Genomic DNA, 16,607 nt, shown 5'->3' on the forward strand with positions numbered 1-16,607 from the left:
CAACCTTTTAAACATCAACTAACAGAGGGATGGATGAAGAAGATGTGGTACACAAATATAATGGAATATTACTCAATCATTAAAAAGAATAAAATAATGCCATTACAGCAACATGCATGGACCTAGAGATTGCAATACTGAGGGAAGTCAGAGAAAGAGAAATATCATATGATATAACTTATATGCATAATCTAAAAAGAAATGATATTAATTTATAAAACAGAAATAGACTCACAGACTTTGAGAAGGAACTTATGGTTACCAGGGGGTAAGAGTGGGAAGAAGGGATAGTTAGGGAGTTTGGGATCCACATGTATACACTGCTATATTTAAAATGGATAACTAAGAAGGACCTTCTGTGTAGCACAGGGAATGCTGCTCAATCTTCTGTAACAAAGTAAATGAAAAAAGAATTTGAGAAAGAATAGGTACATGTATAGTATAATTGAATCACTTTGCTGTCCATCTGAAACTATCACATTATTAATAACAAATATAAAATAATAAAAAATTAAAAAAAATTTTTTTAATCCCACAGTCATGCATTTGAAATAAAAGTATTAGCATGAACTCAGGGTATTTTCATTTAGCTTCTTAATTCTACAGAGGAGATCTAGAAATTATGACCAACCTGATAGCAATGAACACCCCTAACACCTAGACTATGGCCTTAAAACACGCCATTTTCTGTTCAAAGAAACCAGGGCTTCTTAAAGAAATGAATAACTCCAGGGACACTATAGAAAATGCACCCGACGAGCCTGGAACATTTTGCCATGTCAGAATGTTAAGGAAGCTATCAAAGCTATCAAAGTTTAACAGAACTGTGTTTCTAAGGATGAGGCAAGAGCCAGACATGAGAGAATTTACATGGTAATAAAAAATATAATGGTAATAAAAATATTCAAATATGTAAGTCATCAGTAAATCCATTATGAAATTTTACTAAAAGGAAAAAAGTCACCTCTGGAGCATGATAGAGAACAAACTCTTTTTAAAAAGTAATCAATTGAACCAAATATTTGCCTGCTTTTTCTATATAGACAAAATCACTAGGTAACCAACAAACTGATGAGAAGAATTTTCTCTCTATGGAAGTAGCTACCCAGATAATACATGGGAAGAATAATATATTTAGAATGTTACCATTTTACACTCTTCAGTGTAAGTAGCATTGAAGGCTAATAATACCATAGAAAGAGAAATGACCACACATTATGTGTTTCCCAATGCAAAAACACACTGCCACCTATGAAATTATCTTGGAAAAAATGAAATCTGAATAGGATCAACTCTTAAAATTCAGAGGACAGAAGAAAGTGACAAGTTACATTACAAGGATGCAATCACCAAAATCCAGTCTAGGGAAATTTTAGAAGACAAATAATTCAATTTCTTCAAACTATTATACAAACAAAAAAAGGGAGGTGGGGGAAACCTGTAGATTAAAAGATTTCAAAGACATTTATCTTTTTAGAAGCAAAGCTAAATTATTGCATATAAGGATGCACATTTGGGGGTTAAAACTATAAAGAAGGGACTTCCTTGGTCGGGGGGTGGGGGGAGTCCAATGTTTGGGACACTGTGCTCCCAAAGAAAGGAGACACGGGTACAATCTCTGGTTGGGGAACTAAGATCCTGCATGCTGCTCCATGTGGCCAAATAAAATTTTAAAATTAAAAAAAAAAAAAAACTGTAAAGAAAAGCAAGGAAGAACTGTGATTGCACAGGGCACAAAGGTGGTGCCAAAATAGATGGCAAAGTTCTATTTCTTGACCTGGGTAATGATTGCAAGGTTAGTTGTTTTATAATTTATGAAGTTATATTTTATGTGGGTTTTCTGCGCCTGTTTAACAAAAAAAAGTAGTGGGAGAAAGAGATACATGTGACCAATGGGGTGCATATCATTTGTCAGAGAAAAAGACTTCTAGTAAGAAAAAGACAGTCAACATAATAGAAAAATTAGTAGAAGACTCGAAGAAGCACTTCACAGAAAAAGAAAATCCAAATAGCCAATAAGCAAAAGTGCTAAAGTGGAATTCAAATTACAACAATTAGATACTCCTGCATGCCCACCACAATATATTTTAAGAGCTCGCAGAGATGTACAGGGACTCTGAAATTGCTGATGGGAATGTAAACTGGTACAACTGCTTTGAAAATGGTTTGGAATTATTTGATAAGTTTGAGGATACACATCCAGTGAGGGCTGTTAAATGTTTTAACAGTCAGCTCTCTGGAAGGAAAACCCTGCTTTGTAGTGTCTGCTGATTTCCATGTGTGTAAAAACTAGTGATGAGTCTTTTTGAGAAATGTAATTAATTGCAAGTTTATATAATTAAAATTTTAATTTTTGGCCATACCCCATGGCATGTAGGGCCTTAGTTCCTCAACCAGGAATCAAATCTATGTCCCCTGCTTTGAAAGACAGAGTCTTATAACCACTGGACCACCAAGACAGTTTCATATGTTGCATTTCTAAATATTTTTCTGTATGTGTGCTGCATTTCCCAATTTTTTAAAAAGTTCAAGTGAATATAAAATTATCTTGAAGCCTAACTTTGAAGGTGCTCTGCCATGTGGCTCATAGTCTTGGGGTTTCAAGGTGATGGGATTGGTTTCCAGATTGTCTTTAGCCAATCATTCTGACTCAGAGTCCTTCCTGGTGGTGCATGCCTTGTTCAGCTGAGATGAATGCCAGCGAGGATTCTGGGAAGTGGTTGGACATGTGGTGTCTCCTTTTGACCTTTCCCGAACTCTTTTGGTTGGTGGTGGCTTATTAGTTCCATGTTCCTTACCAGGACCTCCTGTCGTACGTAAAACAACTCATGCAAATAGTTACTATGGTGCCTGGCCAGGGTGGGTGGTTTGCTTCCCCTAACAAGACCAGGAAAGTGCAGTGGAGGATTATCACATCTTCCAGTGGTGTCCATGTTAAACCTACCTGGGTCCTATGATCCTGCAAAACAGGCAAGATTAAGGAATGCCCCCACTTCCCACCTTTCACCCCCAACCCAACCCCCCCACCCCCGCTGTCCTTTGTGTTCTAGACAACTGCTACTGCAAAGAGCTACCTTTTCTCCCATAACTCAGATAAGACTATCTACCCTCAAAATTCTCTTTCTTTGCCTTGTAAATGATTAGCTGAAGTTTGTCCCCACTGATCAACTGGAAAAAAATGCCTGTTTATCAGACTTTGGTTAAGCTTCTCTCCTCCCTCCAGGTTCCTGAACTTTGGCCTACCTTCAAATCACCCTGAGCCAGCATACCACACTCCCACCTCCAGAAAACAGGCTGGCCTCAGGGTCACACATCCTTTGATCTACTATCAATGCCACCCTGTCCTTCCACTACTCAAAACCCAGTTCCTTCTAGCTTTATATACTCTTCTCTATAAATAAACTCTCTGAATCAACCCATTAATACCAACTAGATCAGTGATGTGTTTATGTGTATGTGAAAAGATGTACTTTGCCAGTTTGTGAACTACACTCCTACTTTATTCTACACAAAGGTTAAAGTGAGATGGTGTCCTACAAAGACAGTTTCTGGTTTCAAAATTTAAATTATATTAATGAAGATAATATGAAACCAAAAGTTCAAAATAGATCCATAGACATAGAAAACAAACTTATGGTTACCAAAGGGGAAAGAGAGGAGCGGTAAATTAGGAGTTTGGGATAAACATATGCACACTAATATATATAAATTAGATAATCAACAATGTCATAATACATAGCACAGGGAACTATACTCAATATTTTGTAATAATCTATAATGGAAAAGAACCTGAAAAAGAATATATAGATAAATATATAACTGAATCACTTTGCTGTTCACCAAAAACTGACATAACATTGTAAACCAATTATACTTCAATAAAAAAAAATAGTAAACTATAATTAAAATAAATAAAATTAAAAGTTCATTTTCTCAGTTGTACACCTTACCTTTCAAATGTTCATGAGTTACATGTGGCCAGAAGTATATTTTTGAGACAAGAGCATTTTTTAGAAAAACTGAATACTCCTTTAAATATTGAATGAGAGGTCATTTAGATTGAAATATTTAAATATACTGCATAGCATCTGCCCATATTAAATATTTTTGGTGATTCAGATAATGCATTTTTGAACTGTGTATATAAATAATGGTACTGTGCATATACATTGTACATACTGTGGTTTCCTCTCCCTTTGATGTTCACTGTTTTGGCATTCATTGGCTTTTAGTATTATTTTCTCATCTGTGAAAAGGAGATGTCGACTAAAAAAGATGCACAACTTGAGAGGTGCAAGTTTTATTTGGGGCAAAATGAGGACTGCACCTTGGAAGGCAGCATCTCAGATAGCTCTGACAGACTGCTCCAAAGTGGCAGTGGGGGAAGGTCAATATATAAGGTTTCGGTGAAAGGGGAGTTCAATACCATTAAGTACTCATTTTACAAAAGGTTTTTTGTTAGTCATGAGGATCTGATGTCACCATGAAGGGATTTACTGCTTCTCTAGATATGAGGAGATACAAGGATTGAGATCATAAAATCTGTTCCTAAAAACATCCAACTATGTAAAGACCTGTCCCACCAAGATTCCCTGGAACATAGAGTGCTCATTCCACCCTGAACTCCCTCAGGAGTTGTTGAAGGTCAACAGTTATAGCAGCACACGGTTCAGTCTCCATAGAGGCAGAGGGCAAATGCCTTTGTTGTTCAGTCATTGGCATTGCTCTTCGTAAGTGCCAATTTGTAGTTGACAGAAATAACAATACTGTTAACTATCTCATAGAATTAAATGATGTAGTGGATATAAACCACTTAGGACAATACTTGACATAAAGAAAATATCCAATAAATATTATGTATGTTCAAATTACAGTATATCAACTATTCGGTTCATTTCAGTTCAGTCGCTCAGACCTGTCTGACCCTTTGTGACCCCATGAACTGCAGCACACCAGGCCTCCCTGTCCATCACCAACTCTGGGTGTTTACCCAAACTCATGTCCATTGAGTCAGTGATGCCATCCAACCATCTCATCCTCTGTCGTCCCCTTCTCCTCCTGCCCTCAATCTTTCCCAGCATCAGGGTCTTTTCAAATGAGTCAGTTATTTGCATCAGGTGGCCAAAGTATTGGAGCTTCAGCTTCAACATCAGTCCTTCCAATGAACACCCAGGACTGATTTCCTTTAGGATGGACTGGTTGCATCTCCTTGCAGTCCAAGGGACTCTCAAGAGTCTTCTCCAACACCACAGTTCAAAAACATCAATTCTTCAGCGCTCAGCTTTCTTCACAGTCCAACTCTCACATCCATACATGACTACTGGATAAACCATAGCCTTGACTAGATGGACCTTTGTTGGCAAAGTAATGTCTCTGCTTTTTAATATGCTGTCTAGGTTGGTCATAACTTTCCTTCCAAGGACTAAGCATCTTTTAATTTCATAACTGCAGTCACTGCATAAATCTGCAGTGATTTTGGAACCCAAAAAAATAAGGTCTGCCACTGTTTCCACTGTTTGCTCATCTATTTCCCATGAAGTGATGGACCGGATGCCATGATCTTCGTTTTCTGAATGTTGAGCTTTAAACCAACTTTTTCACTCTCCTCTTTCACTTTCATCAAGAGGCTCTTTAATTCTTCTTCATTTTCTGCCATAAGGGTGGTGTCATCTGCATATCTAAGGTTATTGATATTTCTCCCGGCAATCTTGATTCCAGCTTGTGCTTCATCCAGCCCAGCGTTTCTCATGATATACTCTGCATATAAGTTAAATAAGCAGGGTGACAATATACAGCCTTGATGTACTCCTTTTCCTATTTGGAACCAGTGGGTTGTTCCATATCCAGTTCTAACTCTTGCTTCCTGACCTGCAAACAGATTTCTCAGGATGCAAGTAAGGTGGTCTGGTATTCCCATCTCTTTCAGAATTTTCCACAGTTTATTGTGATCCACACAGTCAAAGGCTTTGGCATAGTCAATAAAGCAGAAATAGATGTTTTTCTGGAATTCTCTTGCTTTTTTGATGATCCAGTGGATGTCGGCAATTTGATCTCTGGTTCCTTTGCCTTTTCTAAAACCAACTTGAACATCAGGAAGTTCACGGTTCACGTATTGCTGAAGCCTGGCTTGGAGAATTTTAAGCATCACTTTACTAGCGTGTGAGATGAGTGCAATTGTGTGATAGTTTGAGCATTCTTTGGCATTGCCTTTCTTTGGGACTGGAATGAAAACTGACCTTTTCTAGTCCTGTGGCCACTACTGAGTTTTCCAAATTTGCTGGCATATTCAGTGCAGCACTTTCACAGCATCATCTTTTAGGATTTGAAATAGCTCAACTGGAATTCCATCATCTCCACTAGCTTTGTTCATAGTGATGCTTCCTGAAGTCCACTTGACTTCACATTCCAGGATGTCTGGCTCTAGATGAGTGATCACACCATCATGATTATCTGGGTTGTGAAGATCTTTTTTGTATAGTTCTTCTGTGTATTCTTGCCATCTCCTCTTAATATCTTCTGCTTCTGTTAGGTCCATACCATTTCTGTCCTTTATTGAGCCCATCTTTGCATGAAATGTTCCCTTGGTATCTCTAATTTTCTTGAAGCGATCTCTAGTTTTTCCCATTCTATTGTTTTCCTCTATTTCTTTGCACTGATGGCTGAGGAAGGCTTTCTTATCTCTCCTTGCTATTCTTTGGAACTCTGCATTCAAATGGGTTTATCTTTCCTTCTCTCCTTTGCTTTTGGCTTCTCTTCTTTTCACAGCCATTTGTAAGGCCTCCTCAGAAAGCCATTTTGCTTTTCTACATTTCTTTTTCTTGGGGATGATCTTGATCCCTGTCCTCTGTATAATGTCACGAACCTCTGTCCATAGTTCATCAGGTACTCTATCAGATCTAGTCCCTTAAATCTATTTCCCACTTCCACTGTATAATCTTAAGGGATTTGATTTAGGTCATACCTGAATGGGCTTCCCTGGTGGCTCAGTGGGTAAAGCATCTGCCTCCAATGCGGGAGACCCAGGTTCTATCCCTGGGTCGGGAAGATTCCCTGGAGAAGGAAATGGCAACCCACTCCAGTACTCTTGCCTGGAAAATCCCATGGACTGAGAAGCCTGGTAGGCTACAGTCCGTGGGGTCACAAAGAATCAGACATGACTGAGCGACTTCACTTCATAGCTGAATGGTCTATTGGTTTTCCCTACTTTCTTCAATTTAAGACTGAATTTGGCAATAAGGAGTTCATGATCTGAGCCACAGACAGCTCCTGGTCTTGTTTTTGCTGACTGTATAGAGCTTCTCCATCTTTGGCTGGAAAGAATATAATCAATCTGATTTTGGTGTTGACCATCTGGTAATGTCCATGTGTAGAGTCTTCTCTTGTGTTTTTGGAAGAGGGTGTCTGCTATAATCAGTGCGTTCTCTTGGCAAAACTATGAGCCTTTGCCTTGCTATACTTCAATCTTAAAAAATAAACTTAAAAAAAAACACAACTTTTTGCCTAACTCTGGAGGCACTTGTAAATCTTATGGTCAAAGTGTTTTTTCCCCTGCAGTTGTCTTTCCCCCCGCCTTGCAATAATCCTTTTGAACAGAAGTCTCCCCTTGCTAAGTCCAGATTTGTTTTTTCTTTGGCTTGGTCAGGGAGAGTCTCTTTCTACAGGAACATTTCAGCAAAGACCTGAGGGAAGTCAGGGCATGGAGCATATACTAATAGATTCTGATGAGAAGAGACATTCTAGACAGGGGAGGAGCAAATGCAAAAGCCCCAAGAAGAGAACACACTTAGCATATTCAAGTGATAATGAGAAGACTACTGGGTTAAAGCCCCACAAGGAAGAAGAGTGTGATCTAATTAGGGTGAGGGGATGCCAGAGACATCATTATGTAGAGCCTGTGAAACTTCAGAAGGCCTTGAGATTTTATTTTAAATAGGGTGGGTACCCACTGGATGGTTCAGCGACAGAGACAACTTGGATTTTACTAAATCAACATGACTATCAGGTGAAGAATAGTGAGACAAAATTAGAAATAGAGGAATGAGTAGTTTGATAAGAAAGATGGTAGCCTGGCTAATGGACGTAAGTGGTGGAGATAAGAAATGAGGACATTTGGGATGTTTATAAGGAAAACAGGCCAAGTTTACTGATGATTGAATGGGAGCAGAGATGTGGGCTAGTGAGAGAGAGGATTCCAACATGAATCTAAGTAACTAGAATTATAGAGTTATTGTTTACTGAGCTGAGCTGATGAAGCTATGGGAGAAATGGGGAAATCAACAGTCATATTTGGGGCATGGGAATTTAAAATGTCAAACAGATACCATCTCAGCTGCGACAGAGACCAAGGCAAGCACCAATGTGTAAGTCACTTAGAGGGGCCAGTGGTAAGGATAGGGACAGTGAGACCAATAAAAAGGTATGCTACCCACTGCTACTGCTACTGCTGCTAAGTCGCTTCAGTCATGCCTGACCCTGTATGACCCCATAGACGGCAGCCCACCAGGCTCTGCCGTCCCTGGGATTCTCCAGGCAAGAACACTGGAGTGGGTTGCCATTTCCTTCTCCAGTGCGTGAAAGTGAAGTCGCTTAGTCGTGTCTGACTCTTAGCTACCCCATGGACTGCAGCCTACTAGGCTGCTCCACCCATGGGATTTTCCAGGCAAGAGTACTGGAGTGGGGTGCCATTGCCTTCTCCGATGCTACCCGCTACTATACATAAAATAGATAACAAATAAGAATCTACTGTAGTGCACAAGAAACACTACTCAATACTCTGTAATGACCTATTTGGGAAAATAATCTGAAACAGAGTGGATACATGTATATGTATAATTGATTCACTTTGCTATACATCAGACACTAACACAACATTGTAAGTCAACTATACGCCAACAAAAATTAATCTAAAAAAAAAAAGCATGATATTAAGATTGCTGGCATGAGCAATGAGGGCTCAAATCTTCAGAGATGCCTAAGAAAATATACCAAAGCCTCCAGGATTGTCTATCTGAAAGGCAGGAGGCAGGAGGATTTATCCACTAGCTCCCTACCCCTGCTGGTTGAGGGTTTCTCCAGGCATGCTAACAATACTGCACTAGCTAGCTGCCCACTCCCTGGATGAAGCCAGATGTCTGCTTGGGGTACTGGAGGAATCCCTGAAGCGGGAAAGCAAAACTCTTGGTGACTGCTCTCTGCTAAATGAGTCCAAGTCTTCAAGGAACTGTTTATCCCAGCCATTTGGATCCAAGGCGTGGACAAGGGACTACAAAGCAGGACACTGGGCTGGAGATACAAAGTCATCAGTGTATATACAAACATAACACGTTCTCTTGAGTGGCTAAAAAGACTAAATAGGAGGAAATGTTCCCTCTCACACTTCAAATGAAACCATTTAGACAACCACCCACTCTATCCCTTGGCAAACTTGATCTTGACACCATAACACAGGCATAGCCCCCTCCTCTTTGAGGTTTTCCCACAATGGAAAGTGAAAAGGGAACTCCCTCCTCCACCAAGGATATAACAGACAACAATGCTGGTGCTAATTCAACTGGAAAATTAGAGAGGCATAAATACAAGATCCTTTACAGAGATGCTAGAACATGGGTATATGCACCACAGACATCCTTAAACAGGTGTGCAGCCACACGCAGAAGCAGGAGAACAAATTTGTGCTTGCTTCACTCTCTCTCAGACCAGAGGTGATTGTCTCGTGAAGAACAGCTACTTGGAAGTGTGAGCGACTCAGCAGCAAACAGAGGAAACACTTAGGAAATGACTGATTTACAGCACTATTAAATTACTTAGCTTCTTGTACCTCACAGTAGTAAAATGAAGAGGTTAGACTGGATGATTTCTGAGGTCCTGTTCTGCTGACAAATTCCCATGGTTCTTCATTTTGAACTTATTACATTGAGTAATAGACTTTATCTGATTCAATGACACAATCAAAGGCTCTTACTTTAAAGAGCAGAGAGTTCCTGAAGCCAGATAAAAGAATGGTGCCTCATCCTTGGATGCTCTGTATCTGGGGCCCCCTAGTGGATAAAAAGTTAATCGAGTTTCGAATTGAAAGAGACACATGTACCCCAGTGTTCATCGCAGCACTGTTTACAATAGCTAGGACATGGAAGCAACCTAGATGTCCATCGGCAGACGAATGGATAAGAAAGCTATGGTACATATACACAATGGAACATTACTCAGCTATTAAAAAGAATGCATTTGAATCAGTTCTAATGAGGTAGATGAAACTGGAGCCTATTATACAGAGTGAAGTAAGTCAGAAAGAAAAACACCAATATTAATGCATATATATGGAATTTAGAAAGATGGTAATGATGACCCTATATGTGAGACAGAAAAAGAGACACAGATGTAAAGAACAGACTTTTGGACTCTCTGGGAGAAGGTGAGGGTAGGATGATTTGGGAGAATAGCATTAAAACATGTATATTACCATATGCGAAATAGATTGCCAGTACAGGTTCAATGCATGAGACAGGGTGCTCAGGGCTGGTGCACTGGGATGACCCTGAGGGATGGGATGGGGAGGGTCAGGATGGGGAACACATGTACACCCATGGCTGATTCATGTCAATGTATGGCAAGAACCACTACAATATTGTAAAGTAATTAGCCTCCAATTAAAATAAATTAATTTAAAATTTTTAAAAAAGTTAATTGAGTTTCCAAGTCTGGACTCTAATATTGGAAGCAAAATATTTGGGACCACAGGCCAATTTTGAAATCTTTGATTTTTTTTTTTTTTTTCTCCCTAGAGGTATAATAGGTTCATTGACTTTTTTTTTTTTTTTTTTTAACATTTAAAGGGTTAGACCATGTTTCTATAGGGCCAGCTTCATGGGCACACAATCTGTGTGGTTACACAGGGCCCCACACTTGGTTTAATGCTCTGCTGTGTCTCAAAATCCTTTATCTTCATCAGAAGGTCTCCAAAAAGTACATTTTCATTTTGTACTGAGCCCCACAAACTGTGTAGCCAGTCCTGTGCATAAGTCAACTACAACTTTAGTTGGAGAATACAGAGAATGTAACTTTGCTGTCATCTTTCCAGCATAAACCTAGGGCTTGCCATGCACAAAGGACATGGGTAAAGCAGTGACCCCAAAGTTGACTTCAAGGGCTAAGCAGTAGTGTCCATCAGGATTCAGAGACAAGGGGGAAAGTGTAGAAAATAAAAAGTGGGGAGGGAACTGTTGGAGCCAGTGTGAGGAAAGCAGGAGAGACTCCATCTTGAAGCCTGTCATCCATCTTAAAGACAGGATGTGAACTGGGCCTGAACCCTGCCCAAGAGTGAGGAAACCATTGCTAGTGAAAACCAGGTCTCCTGGAAACTTCCCTCCTTACAGATGACAAACGGAGATTGTAGTTGAGGTCAGGCTGCCCGTTAGATTAACCATGGAGACATTCCCCCTTGATGTATAATCATTGTTCCCCACCTTTAACCTTAATTGTGTATTCTCTAGCATCTACTTGTTGTAAAACTCAATCATATACAACAAAGATGTTGCTAACATGTAACCAGTCACGTAGTACGGGGGGTATAAAACTGGGCCTCTCAGAAACACCAGGGTTCTTGTTGGGAACTGATTTCCCTTGGATCCGCTGGCATAATAAACTGTACTCCACTGTCTTAAGGGTCCTCCGAGGTATGTTTTGCGACTCCAGATTCCACAAAAGAACTAGAAGAGAAGAGCCCCCCAGGTACCCACAAAGGGCTGAGTCTATCGACCGAGATGTGGCTCAATAGGTAAGGGTAAATGTGGGGTAAACATTCTGCTCAATCTTCTGAACTACCAAGTATGTGAGATCTGCCACCAGGAAAATTGAGTTCTCTGGTAAACAACTGTGCCTGCCCTTTCCAGATACTGCAAAGCACAATAGTAGGATTATGATAATCATTTCACAGAAGAGGACAGAAGAAAACTTGTATAAACATACCTAATCTCCTTAAGTTTTCCATAAAAGCAGTTTGGTATGAGGAATTTAAAACCTGTAATAAAGATTATAATTTTTTTTTATGCAGAACATTCAGTGAGCTTGATTTTGCAATTTCCTATGCTACTAAGCTCTTCCCATTTCTCTTTCATGCATTTCAACAGTTATAAGCATACGTCTTTAAATTCCTGGGCCTATAGCCGAGTTTAAGACCATCTGTTTTTATTCAGACCAAGGAAGCTGGATTCTTGAATTTTTATCTTTATTTTACTAAGATCTTGGTAGCAATGTTTATTTTGAAGATAGTAAATATTAGAATTATATAGGATTTATCTTTCAATATAGAGGTTTTTATTTAACAAATCTTAGTGTTTACAATCTGCTAGGCATTGTTCTAAGCGCTTTACAAATATTAGCAACTTTCATTCTCATGAGAACTCTTTAGAACTCACCTTCTCTAGCATCTTCAACAAGGAACAATAAACCCACACAGAAATTACAGGACAAGGGAAAGTATCTTTAGGTTTCTAAGAGTGGCAAACTGCAGGAAGGTAAATATATGGGAAGACACTAATCGAGGAAATTTTATTTGCAGATTCCTCTAGTACCATTTCTCAGCTGCAGAGAGTTGAGAGTCATCTCCAGTAAAGGAGAATTTATATCTTGCCTCTAGGTAGAAATGGGGGAGGGTAGAGAGTTTTCCCTGCATTTCCTGCTGTTTAATTGCCTTCAGCTCAAAAAAATGTTTATGTCAAAGAGACATATTTTGGGATGACAGATTCTGGTTTCCTTCAGGATGTGCTCTTATTTCATTTCACAGATAAGGAAACTGGTGCACAAAGTGAACTTGGAATAAGCATGTAGCCTGAAATCCCTAAAATTACTTTTTCTAAATTCTGCTATTCTTCAACTGGTTTTCCTTTTACTGGGGATATTTCCAAGCAGGAAAAAAAAAAAAATTCTAGGTTCTTTACACCTCCTTTACCCAAGCTCTATTTTCTAGAAGCTCCTAAGGATATTTCACTCATCCAAACTGCCACAGTACTCTAAACCAAACCTACTATTTTTTAATGCGTAATATACATTGTGTTCAACATCATCAATCTCCTCTTTTAACATACAAAGATTAAACAAACCAACATGCAAAGATAAAAGAAGATACCTGGAAAAGAATCTAAACAAGAGTGGATACATGCCAATGTATATATAGCTGATTTACTTTGTTGTACAGCAGAAACACAACATTTTAAATTAACTATACTCCAAAATTAATTTTAAAAAAAGAAAGTACCTGCCCTGAGGGGAACATACAGTAAGTCCCCTACATATGAATGAGTTCCATTCTGAGAGCATATTCATAAGCCCAGTTTGTTTATAAGTCCAACAAAGTTAGCCTAGGCACCCAACTAACACAATCAGCTACATAGTACTGTATGTAGCTGATTAGTACATAGCACTCTACAGGTTTATACTTTTCACACAAATACATAAAAAACAAACACAAAAAATAGTGCTATACTGTAAAGTACCCCAAAACACAACCACCTGTACAGAATGCACACACATGACAATGTACACCAGACATGTGAACTAACTTACTACGTAAATGGACAGGCAAACATGTAGTCTTACCTTTGAAAGTTCACAACTTGAAGGTTTATATGTAGGGGACTTACTATACCAGTAAACAGTTGAAAATGATGTGTTGACAGGCAGGAACATCTCACTTCTCCAAGTATAAGGAGAAAGGTAGCTGGGAAGCATCCTTGAGGGGTGATCCTTATTGAATCTTGAAGGGAAATTTGTACTTCATCAAGCAGACAAGCAAAAGAATTTCCAGGACCAGCATATATTGAACCAGCACAGGTATTGAACAACTTTTCTCAGGAATTAATGAAGCTCAGGTTCTTTGTGTCTCAGCACAGAAGGAATTCATTGAGGGACAAAGTAGTAAGTAAAAAGTGGGTTCATTAGTATAGGATGCTTGTGAAGGATATAAGAGGGCAGGCAAGATAGCTCTTCCCTGAGAACAAAGAGGGCTTCATTTTTGTAGTCAATGGAAAAGTGGGGAGGAGGAGAAGACCACCTTCCTCCTCATTTTTTGAGTAGAGAGTAGGCTTATATCATTAGCTTCTCCCTCATGGCAGGTTACTGACCCTATATGGTTAAACCAGGAATGTCATAGTGCTATTCAAATCAGCAGAGAAGTGGTTAAATCATCTCAGATTAGCGTTTGAGGTCTTCTACTTTGGAATGTCATCTTTGCCCTATGTCCTGTACTTGGTGTGTAGAGGTCCTTGTCTTAAGGATCATTACCTTGCTGACCTCGGCCAGCATGAGGCATACAGGTCTCATTTTTTTACCTAATGACCTGGAGGATATCTTGTGCTTTTATTACATGGGTACATTGTTAAGCAGGCCTGTTTTGTTTCATGATATTCTGATTCCTTTCTTGAGCAATCATTAATGTATAATGGTCTCCCAAAGTTAATTCTCTATACATAATCCCCTAGTGGGATTTCTAAAATTATCTGTGTCACTGCCCTACTCTATTTCTATCGGCATGCTGGATCACATGGAGTCTAGGGAACTCCAGCAGTAGCCCAACGTGAGGTAAATGCAGGCAAGGGTATGTGTGGTGTTAACAAACAGCCACCCTTCATCCCCCAAAAACATAAAATTCTTACCCAACTGAACTTGAGTCCTTTTGCCCGCAGCACAAGAAAGCCAATTTACTATCACCAGTTGTGAAGGAAGGCACAGTAATTATCTGCAGGGCACCAAACAAGGAGTATTGGCAGTTCATGCTCAGAAGACCCAAACTCTCTTGAGTCCTGCTCAGTTTCAAAATTATGACTGTCATATAGATATAAAAATGAACATGTTAAAGATTTTGTTTCTCATATCAGGCAGATTTTATAACCATCTGCTTAAAGGACAAGACCAAAGAATAGACACATTTATAGACCAGAAATATTGAAATAAATGGAGGCAAAACCATCTTCTTTCACAGGGAGTGCAAAAGTCGATTGAACTTCAGTAGGAGAGAATTTGTGTTTCCACAGACCACCATTTTGCACTGCTACCACTCACTTACAACTTACACAGTTGTAAAATAGCTCCAACAGAATTAGAGTCAGGTAATGCAGAAAGGTAACTCCTGTGCATAGATTTCCAATGAAGCACATCTTCTCCCCCACAGTGGCAGTGAGAGACAAAAATCAAATATTCAGGGGCCATACATGAAAGAGCAAATAACACACTTTCTGTTAGTTTCAGTCTTTGAGAAAAGGAGGTTCAAGAAAGGCCAAGGTGGGAAATGCCAAGATACCCTTTCAATGGAAGGCCATGGCCTGGCAGCAGGTGGAAGCTGACTGAAAAAGCACAAGGATGGAAGCACGAGTAACATCCAGTAGGCTGATGCAGTAGGTCAGTCAGAGTCTGCAAGCTGGAGCCAAGGTGAGTGGCTGACAAACACAGAAAGTTGAATCCAGCTGCTGCTACTGCTGCTAAGTCGCTTCAGTCGTGTCCGACGCTGTGCGACCCCATAGACGGCAATCCACCAGCCTCCCCCTTCCCTGGGATTATCCAGGCAAGAACACTGGAGTGGGTTGTCATTTCCTTCTCCAATGCATCAAAGTGAAAAGTGAGAGTGAAGTCACTCAGTCGTGTCCGACTCTTAGTGACCCCATGGACTGCAGCTTACCAGGCTCCTCCGTCCATGGGAGTTTCCAGGCAAGAGTACTGGAGTGGGGTGCCATTGCCTTCTCCGGTTGAATCCAGCAGATGTCCTGAATGCAGATGTGAGGGATCAAGTCGAAAGGGTATTTCTGACAGTTTCCAGGTTCCTTACTCAGACAGCTGGGTAGACAGCGGCACTTCCACCAGTACAAAAGGAGCAACTCTGTGAGGAAAAATAAGTTCAGTTTTGCATAACAGGAGGCTGAGGTGCCTACACAACGTCGGGAAGGCAGATGGAACGGGACCCCAAGAAGTCAGGGGTAGAGTTAGAAGCCACTCGGTCTTTCAAAGCAACCAGGCATGAGAGGTGGCAGGTGAGAGAGGGGCCCCGAATGGTCCCAGGAGAGTCCAGCCTAGTGGAAGGTTCGACCCGACCGACGTGGAGGCTTCACGGTCGCGCAGTGAACTCCAGAAGCGACAGCCACAGAGCCTCGCGGTCCTTCCGCCCGTTGAGCCTCGTCGTATTTGCCACTACCAGGCCGCGCGGGCCCCACTTCCGCTTCCGGTCCCGGGGTCTTGGCGGCGAGAGACGCGGGGCGGAGCCTCAGGTACCTGGCGGAAGGAGCAGCCTGCCCGCGGCTGGTGTGGGCTCCTGCGAGCGGAAGCGGCCTGCGTCGGCGGGGAGACTGGCAGCCCCGGGCGGATGCCGCGGGCTCCACCCTCGGGCCCCACGACGGCCCCAGGGCGTGAAGGCGACGCTCGAGGCCTGAGGAAGAGAAGCCGGCGGCCAGGGCTAGGCGAGGCAGGAGGCTGCGGCCCTGAGGCGGAGGGGCTCGAGGAGAGCAGGCAAAAGAGGAGGATGGTGGCTCGGGCGTCTGGGAGAGAAGAGGTGGAAAGTGACAAGTCAGGTGAGGCATCCGGGACTGGGAAGGCCTTACTTAGCGAGGCGGCGAGCGGAGGGGCTG

The 16,607-nt window shown here is 41.0% G+C and overlaps 2 protein-coding genes across 10 annotated transcripts in view; one reads left to right on the top strand and one right to left on the bottom strand.

Annotated features, from left to right (window-relative positions):
* The window catches only part of LOC147348121 (uncharacterized), a 182,562-nt gene extending 166,375 nt beyond the window's left edge, over nt 1-16,187 (bottom strand). For 2 of the 3 annotated variants that reach the window (XR_015151063.1, XR_015151054.1), the window contains exons 1-3: nt 14,649-15,562; nt 13,594-13,750; nt 11,965-12,016 (exon numbers count right to left, since the gene is read on the bottom strand). Coding sequence is in view for 1 of the 3 variants with exons in the window: in XM_086366486.1 (XP_086222612.1) it covers nt 11,965-12,016; nt 13,594-13,750; nt 14,649-14,824 (385 nt within the window). In the remaining 2 variants the exon portion in view is untranslated. Of the gene's footprint in view, nt 1-11,964; nt 12,017-13,593; nt 13,751-14,648 lie in introns of all 3 variants that reach the window. The other variant, XM_086366486.1, reaches the window with a different exon arrangement.
* Nucleotides 15,943-16,607, top strand: part of TOPAZ1 (testis and ovary specific TOPAZ 1) — a 61,400-nt gene continuing 60,735 nt past the window's right edge. For 3 of the 7 annotated variants that reach the window (XM_086366297.1, XM_086366298.1, XM_086366299.1), the window contains exon 1: nt 15,943-16,550. In XM_086366297.1, coding sequence (XP_086222423.1) covers nt 16,346-16,550 — 205 coding nt within the window. In that variant the 5' untranslated portion in view covers nt 15,943-16,345. The remainder of the gene's footprint in view (nt 16,551-16,607) is intronic. The other 4 variants (XM_086366302.1, XM_086366303.1, XM_086366300.1 and 1 more) reach the window with 2 other exon arrangements.

This window comes from Bos grunniens, chromosome 22, assembly GCF_055505025.1.
Source record: "Bos grunniens cultivar Pamir isolate PY7600 chromosome 22, Bosgru_T2T1.0, whole genome shotgun sequence".
In the NCBI taxonomy this organism is placed as follows: domain Eukaryota; kingdom Metazoa; phylum Chordata; class Mammalia; order Artiodactyla; family Bovidae; genus Bos; species Bos grunniens.